The following is a 13,279-nucleotide window of genomic DNA, read 5'->3' as shown; positions in this document are numbered from 1 at the left end:
ATGCATGCATAATACAGAAACAATAGAACTATCCACTGTTAATTCTGTAACACTTATTTTACATATGTTTCACCTTTGAGAACTTTCTGAAAGATGTGTTCAAAGGTCTTCTTTTATAGTTTGCTTTCTAATAATGACCACTTACGCACAGACACCATTCACAGAGTAACCCACAGAGTTTGTCCTTCCTCACCTGTGCACCTTTGTACTGTTGTGTCCTGTCACTACTCTGTGTATGTTTTTGTTGGTGTGTCGCCTGTTTGCCATTAATAACTGCAGCAGGCAGCCAGACTGAGAGGCTTGAGATATTCCCACAACAGCTCCAGGCACTCAGTGCAGCTCAGACACCACCTGCCACCAGGATAGAGAGGGCACGTGTTACCTGGGGAATAAAAAAAAGAGTCTGGCATGACAGATGTGTGATCACTCTGTGCAAACAGTTTGACAGTCCAATGATTGAGATATTATCCATGTGTGATCCATGCGTGTGTTGACTGATGCATTTCTCCGGGTTTTCAAACTCTTTGACAGGTTTTGTGGTTCTGCATGAAAGGAAGGATGTTTAGGTCCCTTAAGAAATGCATGTTCATACAGGCTGAATTTGTGCATTGAAATCTTAAAGTTGGACACATTACTGTCTCTTTCTGTGTGCGTTTCTGCAGGAGTCAGCATCAAACTCTTGTTTCCTGCGTGCACCATTTTTCCCTCTGCTCTTTTTTTTGTCTTAAAACAAGTTGAAACGGTCGAGCTGCTGGACTGTGAAGCGTGGTGTCTGGACCGAGCTGCTGCGGCCGCTGAGACTCTTGGCTTCTTGACAAGATGTGAAAGTCGTGTTTGAAATCTGAACCCCAACCCGGTCCGACTTAATTCAGCAACACGTCACCTTCCTGAAGCGCCCCGTCCGCTCTGTGGCCTTCTGTGATTAGCGGGTTATCTGCTTCTCGGGGGCACAAGGACAGTTTAAGGCGACGGTCGGGGGCTTGGATTTGTATTCCACCATCAATCCCCCAAACAGCACGCTCGACAACAGAGGGACTGGATCTATTAGTTTGCCAAATCATATTCTGTTCAAGCGAAGGCTTTATGAATAATTGATGGTAAATATTTGAATCTCTGCAAGGTGATTTTGTGTCTCCTCAGCAGGCTTGTGTAAAAAATTCCCCTAAATTCAGCAATAATGACAAACATGATGAAGAGTTGCTGTAGTGGTGGTTTTCTCTCAGGCCGCACATCATACCGGAGCTGGACGGTAAAACGGCCTTGTGTCCCTTCAGAGTGTTCCTCAGATACAGAAACAATTCCTCAGAAGAGGCTTTACTTGAGGTTGTCTTCTGTGAGCGGGACAGTAGAGATGTTTTGTATAGCGCATGCACTTTTCTCAGGGCTCCACATCTGATTTTATTTCACGCTCTGGAGTTGTGGAACTTTTTGTCCGAAGTTGACATCTTTCTCGTGGCGGCTGAAGACACTTTTAAAATGTGTTTTTCAGTCGTGCCTCAGAACTCGGTGGATTCACTTTAGAGTTCACTGCAGTGGCTCGAGTAATAAATGGCTGAAATAACTCCTTTCTTTATTCCCCTGGGCCTCGCGGAGAGGGCATTCCGGGTTGCTCAACCCTGCTTCAAATTGCCATTTTTCTGATGTCTGTTTTTTTTCCAATCCATATGCATTTATGTCAAGACCTCTTTGGCACACAGGCACTGTATTAGCTGAACTTTTGTTTATATTATTCGATGAATCAAATAGGATCACCGCATATTTTTTATTTTAGTATCATGACATTTACAAAGAGTGGAGATTTATACCTGTGCATTAAGTCATCCAGAAATGTCCATGGTGTGAAAAGATGTTTAGTTGTTGTCGTTTATTTAAAAATGTCCTTCATGCATCATTTTCAAAGCTCCTAACAGCTACTCCTCACAGGTTTGCAGTCACGGCTGCCTTAAATCCCTGCACTCTCCGTCTGTGTCCTCAGGTCCTGCTCTGGTGGGTGTAGTCAGGAGAGACTGGGCCTCTCAAAACAGCATCGCCCTCTCCTGGTCAGAGGTGGAACTGCTGCCTTCAGAGATAGTGGACTATGAAGTCAAATACTTTGAGAAGGTGAAGACTGTTATTGTTCAAGATAAAGAAGTTGTCTACTTTCAGGGAACATGTTGTTCCGTCTCTCTAAAACTGAATCTTTTTTGCAACCTGTTTCTGTTCTCTTAGGAGCAGGAGCAGCTGAGTTACTCATCAACGCGGACCAAAACCCCCAGCGTGGTGGTTACAGGCCTCAGACCCTCCACTGTTTACGTCTTCCATGTGCGAGCTCGCACCGCCGCGGGCTACACCGCATACAGTCCAAACTTTGAGTTCGCTACTGCAGCTGAGGGTACGACTGTGGGGGAGCGAGCATGAGGGAATCTGTTTGTGCTCACACTGGCTATGTTCTAAGGATAGCACTCATATTGAGCCCTTCAGTCAGTTTCTGTTGGAATCAATAGATTTAGAGCTTCGCTTCAAAACAAAGCACAAGAGTGAAGAATTGTGCTTTAAAGCCATAGATGTAGTGTCGTCCATGTTGATCAGCAACCTTATAAAACCCCTGAGGACGTTTTATGGTCATTTCTCGCCATGGATCAGTGAAACTCATCAGTGCCTCTTCGGGCATGAGCCATTTATTTAAATGTTTATAAGCTGTGTAAGTTCCTGAAGCACACATAACGCTCGGCTGATTCTAATCCTGAAATATGCAGGAATGCGCAGCCTCCTACAGGACACACGCTGTAGGTGATGAATATGTAGATGTCCACCTTCACAATTTCATACCCTACACCAATGCATCCATATAATTACTCGGATTGGGTTTCTATATAGTTGTATCTATTCTCTCACCTTATTCAACCCGTACAATACACACTCGCACAAAGCTTCATGTCCCACAAAGCATGAACTTTTTTTCTATTAAAACTTTATGCAAACTTCTGCTACCCCTCAGGTTTGTTGGAAATCAATAGAAACACAGCTAAAGATGATGGTGATACCGAAGCACAAAAATGCATAATGCCTCATTTGCTAATGAACTTTTTATATGTGTTTTGTTGTTTGCTTATTGATAAATGTGAAGAGGATTTTAATACAGCTTTTAGTTTGGTGTTTAAAGTTATAATCTCAAAGATCTCAGTTTCGTTCTCTTTAGCGGCACCTAATGGCGATAAACGGTAATTGCGGGAGCACACTTCCAGATATTCAGACAGTGTTGCGTGTGTGACGTCCACGGTTGGCTCCAGTTGCAACTCTTTATTTTTCTCACTGACGGTCGTTTTCCCTTTTAGACTGTTTGCCTTCATCTGAGCGTCGAATTTGTTTCTTTCTTCTTGGATTCTTTGGATTTTCACTTATTTTTGAAGTTGTGTCTGTAGTCGTCGATCTTTTCTTTGTTTGTTCAGCCATAGTAGATTACTGTTTACCCGCAACACTTGCAGAGACCGGTAAAGCAGCCGCTTGGCTCCGCCTACCCTCTCTTTTAGACCAACCACTGCTGGGTGATGAAAAACGTGTCAATAACAAGTTGTCACTTGAGGATTTTTTTCGTGAAAGTCGCACCAGACAGCCAGTCTGTTATACTGCAAATGCAAAGGCTTTCATCAGTGGGCCACAGGCTCAATCAACATTGTGTTACCTCATTCAGCGGCAGATAACAGACATTTTTTTACATGAAAAACTTTGAGATTATTACTTTAACAAATAATATATGCAGCTGCTTGTGCAGCCTACTTCTGAACATGATGAAATGGCAGCATCTGAATAGGAATCACATGTGAGTAGTATAACACAGAGTCATTTAGGTCGTGAATTTAGACTAGAAGTTTTTAGAACAAAAGAAAACTTGACTCGGAATAGGGATACTATAAAATGATTCATCGTGCATTCAAGGTGTTCAGTAAAGTGCAAACGTTTCTTATCACCAGACAGTGTGAGTCGTACTCTGGGAGAGAGATGCTGATACTTCGAGGTACTGATAGTTTTATATTTGTTTTGGTCTCTATTTCCTCAGATCCTGATATCGCTGATCAGGGTCAAGTTCTGGTGGTCGTCACTGCGTCTGTAGGAGGCTTCTCCCTGCTGGTCATCCTCACCCTCTTCCTCCTCATCACTGGCCGGTAAGACGCTCCCTGTTGCTCTTTAGTGCTGGTCTGGATAACACACGCACACACACTCACACGCACACACTCACACCTCTTTGCTTCTCCTCTCATAATCTCCAGAGTCACGCTACAACCAGAAGTCTGTTAATGGACTCTCTTTTGCCACCAAGCAGACACTCTTATTTTCCAAATGGCTGAACCAATTTTCTGCCTAATTACTCAGCATGTAATGCATGTACCAGCAGTTTGCTCCATTCCATTAACTTCCACAGGTTGGCTCAGACTGTTGTCTTCAGTCTGCTTCTAGTTCACAGGGCTTTACCATCAGTGGCATTTATTAATAAACTATGAAAAATGGCCCAGAATTGCTCGATGCATTATCTGGATTTATATCTAATTGTGATACAAGCTGAAGTAATAATCTTTAATCACACATTTGCAAACATCTGAAAATATCTGAACCAAGAAATGGGAACAATGTGTCTCACTTTGCAGAAGAAAATAGATTAAGGTGCTCAAGACTTTGCCTCATGCAGGAACATTTGTGTTTTTATATTCTCTCCCTTTCTAAGGTATTTCTGTGCAGTTTGCTTCTCATGCAAAATCTTGTTACAAATCGCTCGTCTTAACTTAAGTGTTTAAAATAATTAGATGGAGCCACGTGCAGTGTTACCCATTGGTTCGTGGGCGAGCTATTCAAAGCCTTGAGTTCAGCATTTTGCACAGTGATATCTTTTCTTTTGGAGGGGAGCCAGAAGTGACATCTTTAAACACGACAGGTGAGCTGGTTCACATGTTTGAGGATATAATTCATTAGCTGGCTTCTTTGACATATAAAAATCTCTGCTAACAAGCCAGAAACTGTGAATTACCGTACAATTCGGTGTATAAGACGAACTTTGAATACATTTCTTTCATCTTAAAAGTGGGCTGCGTCCTTATTTTACCCACACGATGGCGCTATAATCGAGCTAAAGCTTCATCACGGACATGCGCGGTCATGGTCGCCAGTGCAGCCGCCACCCTCGCAACAATCAACGTTAACGTAGGCTCAGTTCCGCTGCAGCACGGTTAGCTAGCAGGATTGGGAACTTGACATGAAAAACAGAAGGTAGGCTGTAATTTGTGTGTGTTTTTAATGTGTTTCAAATGAAAATACATTGAAATAGTGTTGAAATACCTTGTACACACGTGTTTATTAATAAATAGCTATAGAAAACCTTTTTTTCCCTCTGGGAGACCCGAAAACAGACTGTGTCTTATATTCCAGATTTTACGGTAGCATTCATTTCTAACTGAAATAATACTTGCATTTTACTAACAACAACAAAATAGAACACAGACCACTTGGATGGTCTCTTTGAACAATGAACCACCTGGAGGGGCACTAACTTGACTCAAGGGTGAATTGATAAAGATTTTGGAGGTCAAATGTCACGGTCACTGTGACCTCTTATCTCTCCAGTCTACATGAACTTGATATTTCATAACGTCTGGAGGGAATTCTATCATAAAGGTATTATATCAACAGTGTGATGCTATTCTCTCACTCTGCTCGGCCACAGTTACACTCTCTCTCTGTGGGAAACACTTGTAGGTATATACTGCAACTTGACTGTTAGGCAGAGGGCCTACATTTATCATATAAACACTGGTTTTTAATTGATTAAAATAAACACTTCTTGAGTCAAAAGTGGTACGTTTTTACCTTATAGTGATATTTTCAAAGGGCAGCCTTCTTCTGTATGGTTTCTACACAAAGGATGCAAATTGTTATGTTTGTTAAATACTAGTGTTTGATTGCTACGTTTGTCCCGACTCTCCTTCTCTTCTGAGACGGAGCCTTGAAAGCCTTGAATTTGCGGGCCTCTGAATAGGATAAATGTGGGGAGATGGAAGGAAATAAAAAGAGCTACATAAAGGCAAGAACAAAAATTGCTCTGAAGAATTGGTTATAGAAGAGGAAAATGGCTGGCTTCTTTCCGCTAGAGAACTCTTTACACACCAAAAGATTGATGAGGTGGCATTACAGGAAAAAGCCCCTTTAAAACACTTTTTTAGGCAGCTTCTGCTGTCAGGATAAATGTTGCACTCTTACAACTTTTGTCAGGAGGGCAGCAAATCTGTTGGATGTCATACTTGTTTCCTGCTGATAATGTCAACTATGGTAAAACAAAAAACTTAGAGGGAAAAGGCAGAGGTGCACAGGGGTGTTTAAAGTGGTGATGAAGGTGATTCTTACCCTTTACAAACGGCTCCTCCTGTACAGGTGTCAGGGGTACATTAAAGCCAGGATGAAATCAGAGGAGAAGAGGAGGACTCGCTTCCACAGCGGACACGGTACTGTAAATAATGTCTCTCATTGTGTGTTTTTAAGATTCAGTTTAATGATTTTTCAGACTGGTTTTCATATATTCTTCAGTTCAGCGTGCTCCTACTCACAGGGCTTTGGTTTGACAAAATATATACAAACAGTGTATACACAGTTTGCCTCAGAGCTGTAAGATACAGGTATGAGTAGAATTTAAGTAGTGATTTTTTACACCCACAGGACGTATAAGAGCAGACTTCCCAACTCAGTATCTTGTTAGCTACATCCAATTTTTACATAGCAAAGTCAACTCCATCCATCCATCCATTATCTATACCGCTTATCCTGTTCAGGGTTACATGGAGGCTGGAGCTTATTCCAGCTGTCATTGGGCCAGAGGTACACCCTGGATTGGTCGCCAGTCAATCACAGGACTGACACATAGAGACAGACGACCTTTCACGCTCACAATCTCCCCCAAGGGGCAATTGTGGGGTCACCAATTAGTCAACGAGCATGTCTTTGAACTGTGGGAGGATTACCTGGAGAGAACCCTCCCATGCATGGGGAGAACATGCAAACTCCACACAGAAAGAACCTGGATTCGAACTAGGAACCTTCTAGCTGCGAGGGAACAGCGCAAACCTCTGCATCACCGTGCAGCCCCAAACTCAACTCACTTTCTAAAGTTTCCAAAATGCTGATCAAGGATCAAAAGGCTTAATGACTTCCTCCAATGAAGACATGTCCCGATGGTGTTTTTCATACACTACAGGAAATATGGCGAACCATTTCTGCTTTGAAACTGTTTCTTTAAATGACAAAACACAGATTAAGGCAGGCAAAGTATCAGAGGAGAGGCCAGGTGTAGCCATGTGTTGTTATTTTGCCAGGTAAGGCAGGGAGAGGGACTATTTTTATATTAACAGATCCGCCCTTTTAAGGCCTGAAATTGTAAGTTTTATATTAAAACTTTTAAACCTGAAATTTTGATGGACAGAGATGAGTTAAAATTGTTTGTGTGTCACTTTAAATGGTAAATGGACTTTACTTTTCTAGTCTTCCGACCACTCAAAGCACTTTTACACTACATGTCACATTCACCCATACACACTCACATTCAACACACTGATGGCAGACGCTAATACTATCTCCAACCAGAATCTGAATGATTGCTTTGGGAGCAATTTGGGGATCAGTGTCTTGCCCAAGGACACTTTGACATGTGGCTGTAGCAGTCAGGGATCAAACCCTCAATCGGGAGGTTGGGGGTTTGATCCCAAACTGCTCTACCACTGAGCCACAGTCTCCCCCTTTAGTAAGAAACACTGTTATAAAAGAGTCAGATTAGAGGAGTCTAGCCTCTTTCTTATCTTAGCTCAGTGATATTGCAGAAACAGTCATCATGAGAAAGTTCTTTTTAGAACAGCGTCTCTATGAATACATTTTTATTATTACATTTTTCCACTTATTATGTGTATTAGTCACAGTTCTTGCCTTTTTCAATATAGAAGTTTACAGTCAACACTGAACATTGACGTTGTCTGTTGATATTGACGTAAAAGGTGATACGTGTATCACCACCTTTAGGGATATGTATCAATATTAAAGACTGTCATGTAGGTGTTGTATAGAATAAATAAATAGGAATAAATGACTAATGGCTTTTATTTATTTATTTTTAACTTACAAATATTCAGTATCAGCTGTGTTACTGTCCGGATAACTGAACTTTAATCAACGGTCAAATTTTCTCATTTATGATGTGTTGAAACTAAGCTTGTTGTAGTATCTGATAAATTCAACACTTAATTTAACTAATTAACATAACTTTTGTAATTATTACTACACAAATCCGAGTGAAACAGGACGTGCAGGCGGGACATATCATTAGAGGGATTTGATTCGATCGTTGAGAAGTGGGCGTAGACAGACGTTCTCCACAGCGCAGTAGCTAGCTAACTGACCGAGCGTTCTTGGTTCTCTGCGGCTAAATGTTGCAGACTGATTGGTTGAAATTGTTTGGTGCTGAAAAAATGATCGGATTTTGATATAAGAATACGAAAAGAAATGGATTTTCTGTATTATTTTTGGCCTATATTGTCAAATAGATGCACAATATTACCGGGCATGTGATCTAAAAGGATTAAAATGACATTTTTCATTTCACCTCGACTTTAATAAAAACAAATTTACATGAAGCCTTCCTTTCACTATGTTTAGGGATGTTAAAATTACACAGATTGACCCTTTTTCTCTGCTAAATATTTCCTTTTCTCAGCCCTCCAGCACTCATATCATCCCTTACCCCCATTATTGGATTGTGACGAAACTTGGGTAGCTGCTGTTCTATTTTAAGGATTATAGGATCGTCCCAAGTATGGCGCTACAATAACAGATAAAACAGGGTTATTGATTTCTCCACAGGAGCAGCGTATCATTCTTGGGGAACAAAAATGTGTCCTGTAATTTCCTGAGAAGGTTCAGGGAGAGCTCTGGTGGGATTCGATCTGAGGCCTGCAGGGGCACAAGTGTGCCTCCTGAGACAAATCTCACACTTCTTATGCTTGATTTGGGGATTTGGGATTGATCCAGGGAGAACATGAAGGACTATACAAAAAAACAATATTGTAACATGTTTACTAGCCCATACAGACACATGTTGTCTGTGCAAGGAAGTGTGTTGTCTTTGTGTTCCTTGCTGAAGTGTAAAGAAAGTTGGATGCAGTTTTGCTGCAGAATTTTCTCGCCTAACTTTTGAGGTATTTCAATTTAGCATATCATCAAAATTGACTTACAGCACACGACTAAGAATGATATCAGTGTTGCTGATAAAAATGTGCATTTTCAGGCATTTCTTCAAATATTACGAAATGTATTTGAACAGTTTTAATCCTTGCCTGCAGTCTTTTCTTGTTTATTCTTTGCTGTTGTGTGCTGTGGAGGCATCACCCAGGCAGGGGATGCCAGCAGGCTCAACAAACAGGTAGAAAAGGTTTGTTCTATTACAGCGCTGAGCGTACACACCCTGGAGACAGAGTTAGAGCGTAAGACTCCAAACTGGAATCTGTCTCAGACGAAGCCTTCAACCCTCTTCAACATGAGCTGACACAGCTATAAAGTACATTTAGTCCCCAGCTCATCTGCTCGAGGTGTACCGGGGGGTGCTTCAACTTATCATTTGTGCCAGTCATCATGCACAGCGCTCACTGCAGCAGCGTCCCCAGCCTCAGCCGGCGAGGAGGAGGCTGCCATGTCTTTATACGCTGCTCTGGGCCATTTTCTGAGCTCTTTTCTTTTTTTTTCTACATCCCTTGACGAAACAACTGAAAAACTTTACAGTGTAATGGAAGCAAAAACAGCATTAATTATGGCCCCATGCTGTTGAGGCGAGAATCAACCCCTCTAGCACAATCTCTAAAAAGTGGAACATTTGTGCTTCAATATAGCAGAATTTTACTGCAGGGCTGTGGTCCAAAGATAACATCTTTATGCAGGCAAAATCTGCATTTGCATTTGCAATTAAGGAAATGACAAAACACACAAAAAAAAATCAAGTTTAAGGCGATGAATTAGTGTGTCAAAAATGTTGTGAAGTGAAAAACAAAACCTTATTATATACACAATTTAAAGACCAGTTTAAGAAAGGCATTTTGAAACTGGTAAAGAAAATTGTCGTTCAAAGCTGCACATTAACTTTCAGATTTTAGGGCTACAAACTTAATACATTATTGCATTAAGTGACACAGGTTCTCAGATTTATAAGCCACACAGAGATGCCCAAATAACCCGATCTGTGTTCATGCATTTGATGGGGACACGTTTCTTGCTTATATTTTTGCTGATATTTCCATCCAAGAATTCTGTTTTTACCTAGCGATGCATGTGCACCAAGTTTTCATCATTGTTATACTGTTAGTGAAGCCAACAGTGCCAAAAAGCATCTGTGAAGTCTTCCAGTGGCAGGTGTCTATCAATGTCTGTGTCAGTGTCTGCATCTGCATCTGTATTCACCCTGTTACTCCTGTCTTTGCCTTATATACTGTACTGCTGCAGTGCACCTGTACAGGGATTACAATGTTTCATGCTCCAATATAATATGCAAATATAATTACATAATTGTTGTTTCTTTTCCTCCAGTGCCGTTCTCTGGGATAAAGACGTACGTCGATCCAGACACGTATGAAGACCCGACTCAGGCTGTTGAGGAATTCGCCAAAGAAATAGAGCCCTCATACATATGCATCGAGAGGGTGATTGGTGCAGGTAAAATAGGTGCACGCAAGTAGATACTAGTATGTGCATAAGACTCGTGCTGTATACTTTTGGTCTGTGTTTATAGCCGTAACAGAATAGGTGTCACCGGTGTGCAGGGAGGATTCATAAATTCTTACAATGCATGACTGGTAACAAGGCAGAACAGGTTATTTAGAGCTGTTATTTTAAATTGGGTATTATTTTCTGTATTCATAGCTAGGATTACCCAGGGATCCTGTAATAATGTCCCAGTGACGGATGTTCAGCGCTTGTTTTAGAGAAGCAATCCCATTTTATGGCGAGTAACATTTTTATTTTATAAGAAATTTTAAACCTCATAAAGTGCAGATTTAAAACTTTTATAGCCTCTCTGAGCGAGCTGGTTTTAAAGTAATTTATTGTATTGTGCCTCAGAGGAACAAAGTCAGTGCTGACAACTGTGAATAATAGTGTTAGATGGTTCATTAAGTTGAACAGATTGTGTCTGCTATTTAGCACTTGAGGAATTAGGAAGGTGCCTTCCAGTTGTGTTGCTTCAGTTACATGGGCTCCACCTGGTGGCGACTGTGTGTATTGCAATGGCAAGGCAGCTGCAATGTAACACAACTGTATCCACATTTACCTCTTGTTTTAATTGACTAAACTTTCTTAGGAAAAAAGTATGCTTTTATAATTTGCTTAAAATTGGAAACATAATGAGACTTGTAATATATTACAGATAACACATCCCTTTTTGTTAAATGTTGTTTTGACAGGTGAATTTGGAGAAGTCTGTAGTGGTCGGTTGCGTATTCCCGGAAGGATGGACATCGCTGTGGCTATAAAGACACTTAAAGGTGGCTACATGGACCAACAGAGGAGAGACTTCTTACGTGAGGCTTCAATCATGGGACAGTTTAACAACCCTAACATCATCAGGCTGGAGGGAGTGGTCACCAAGAGTAAGCTCTATATGTTTCTCTGTCTTTTTTCCACATGTTTTTTAGTCTTTGTAAGTCATTTAAATCATGCCTTTTTCCTCTTCCTCAGGCAGACCAGTCATGATAGTGGTTGAGTACATGGAAAACGGAGCGCTTGATTCTTTCCTCCGGGTGAGAGGGATGCATGTTCACAGGTGTACACCTGTTTCCTGATATTATCCTCCATGCATCACATGTGTCCTCTCTCCTTCTCATGCAGACACGTGATGGTCAGTTCACAGTCCTCCAGCTGGTTGGCATGCTGCGCGGCATCGCAGTAGGCATGACATATCTGTCAGAGATGGGTTACATTCACAGAGACCTCGCCGCTCGTAACATCTTGGTAGACGAGAACCTGGTGTGTAAGGTGTCTGATTTCGGGATGTCCAGGATACTCGAGGATGACAGTGAAGCAGCTTACACTGCCACGGTGAGTGTGAGCCTGACAGTTACATCAGGCTGAGACAGGCTGACAGTTATTGTTAGAAATGTTCAATACCTCTTCAACCATTTTCTCCTGTGACATTGTTTCATGTCAGGGAGGAAAGATACCTATCCGCTGGACAGCACCGGAGGCCATTGCTTATGGGAAATTCTCCTCAGCTAGTGATGTTTGGAGCTACGGGATTGTCATGTGGGAAGTGATGTCATATGGTGAGAGGCCCTACTGGGAGATGTCCAATCAAGATGTAAGCTGACTTAAACTCCATAACAACTTAAGCATGATTAACACAAAAAAAACGCATGTTAGGTATTTACCTCCCTGATGTTTACCTCAGGTGATTTTATCCATTGAAGAAGGCTACCGTCTACCAGCGCCCATGGGCTGCCCTGTGACCCTGCACCAGCTGATGTTGCACTGCTGGCAGAAGGAGTCAGGCCAGCGCCCACGCTTCAACAACGTGCTCTCTTTCATGGACAAACTCATCATAAATCCCAGCAGCCTGCTCACTCTGGTCAATGATGTACAGAGGTAAAGTATCAACTGGGGAAAAATCATATAATACTGTGCATAAATAAGGCAGCAAAACTAAAAGTGTGTATCAGAATCGCGGTTTATTGCCAAGTAGGTTTACACATTCAAGGAATTTGTTTTGGTGATTTTGGTGCAGAACAATTAACACACAACAAAGGGGAAAAAAAGTCAAATAGCAAGTAGCTAATCCATGAATCATTAGAGAAAAGATGAGATGAAACTTTATTTATCCAAGGGAAATTGTTGTGCAGTCGAGTGAACAAAACCAGGAAGGTGTATCACTGCATGGTAACACTATATTCCATTATAGCACCATATTCGTGTGTGTATTTATGAGACCAACAAAGCCTGAGGACAAACATGAAGCAAATGTGAATATCTTTGGGAAGATTATGTTAATGTGGCACTCCACTGCTTTAAGAAGCAGCAAAATCTCAAGCACTGGGTTGGAGATGCTGTAAGCACACACAACAACAAGGTAGAGGTGTGAAAACCATACCTTATCAGTATCACACCACCAGACAATAATGATTTAGTAAATAAAGCTGTAATATCAACCTCATTTTCATACCAGACTTCATACAGTGAAGTTTAAGGCTTGCTAAAGTTTGCAATGAGAAATGAATTATAATATCCGCACAGGTTATTT

At 41.4% G+C, this 13,279-nt stretch overlaps 1 protein-coding gene across 1 annotated transcript in view; it reads left to right on the top strand.

Annotated features, from left to right (window-relative positions):
* LOC138592910 (ephrin type-A receptor 6-like) overlaps nt 1-13,279 on the top strand; it is a 60,423-nt gene that overhangs the window by 45,914 nt on the left and 1,230 nt on the right. The window contains exons 9-18 of the mRNA XM_069663810.1: nt 1,976-2,100; nt 2,209-2,371; nt 4,037-4,142; nt 6,397-6,467; nt 10,579-10,704; nt 11,451-11,636; nt 11,725-11,786; nt 11,875-12,084; nt 12,194-12,343; nt 12,434-12,627. Coding sequence (XP_069519911.1) covers nt 1,976-2,100; nt 2,209-2,371; nt 4,037-4,142; nt 6,397-6,467; nt 10,579-10,704; nt 11,451-11,636; nt 11,725-11,786; nt 11,875-12,084; nt 12,194-12,343; nt 12,434-12,627 — 1,393 coding nt within the window. The remainder of the gene's footprint in view (nt 1-1,975; nt 2,101-2,208; nt 2,372-4,036; nt 4,143-6,396; nt 6,468-10,578; nt 10,705-11,450; nt 11,637-11,724; nt 11,787-11,874; nt 12,085-12,193; nt 12,344-12,433; nt 12,628-13,279) is intronic.

Source organism: Semicossyphus pulcher, unplaced genomic scaffold (assembly GCF_022749685.1).
Source record: "Semicossyphus pulcher isolate SPU_LCO1_2020_fin unplaced genomic scaffold, fSemPul1.0.p SCAF_1, whole genome shotgun sequence".
Classification (NCBI taxonomy): domain Eukaryota; kingdom Metazoa; phylum Chordata; class Actinopteri; order Labriformes; family Labridae; genus Semicossyphus; species Semicossyphus pulcher.
The sequence above is the reverse complement of the archived record's forward strand: the minus strand, read 5'-3'. Positions and strand labels throughout refer to the sequence as shown.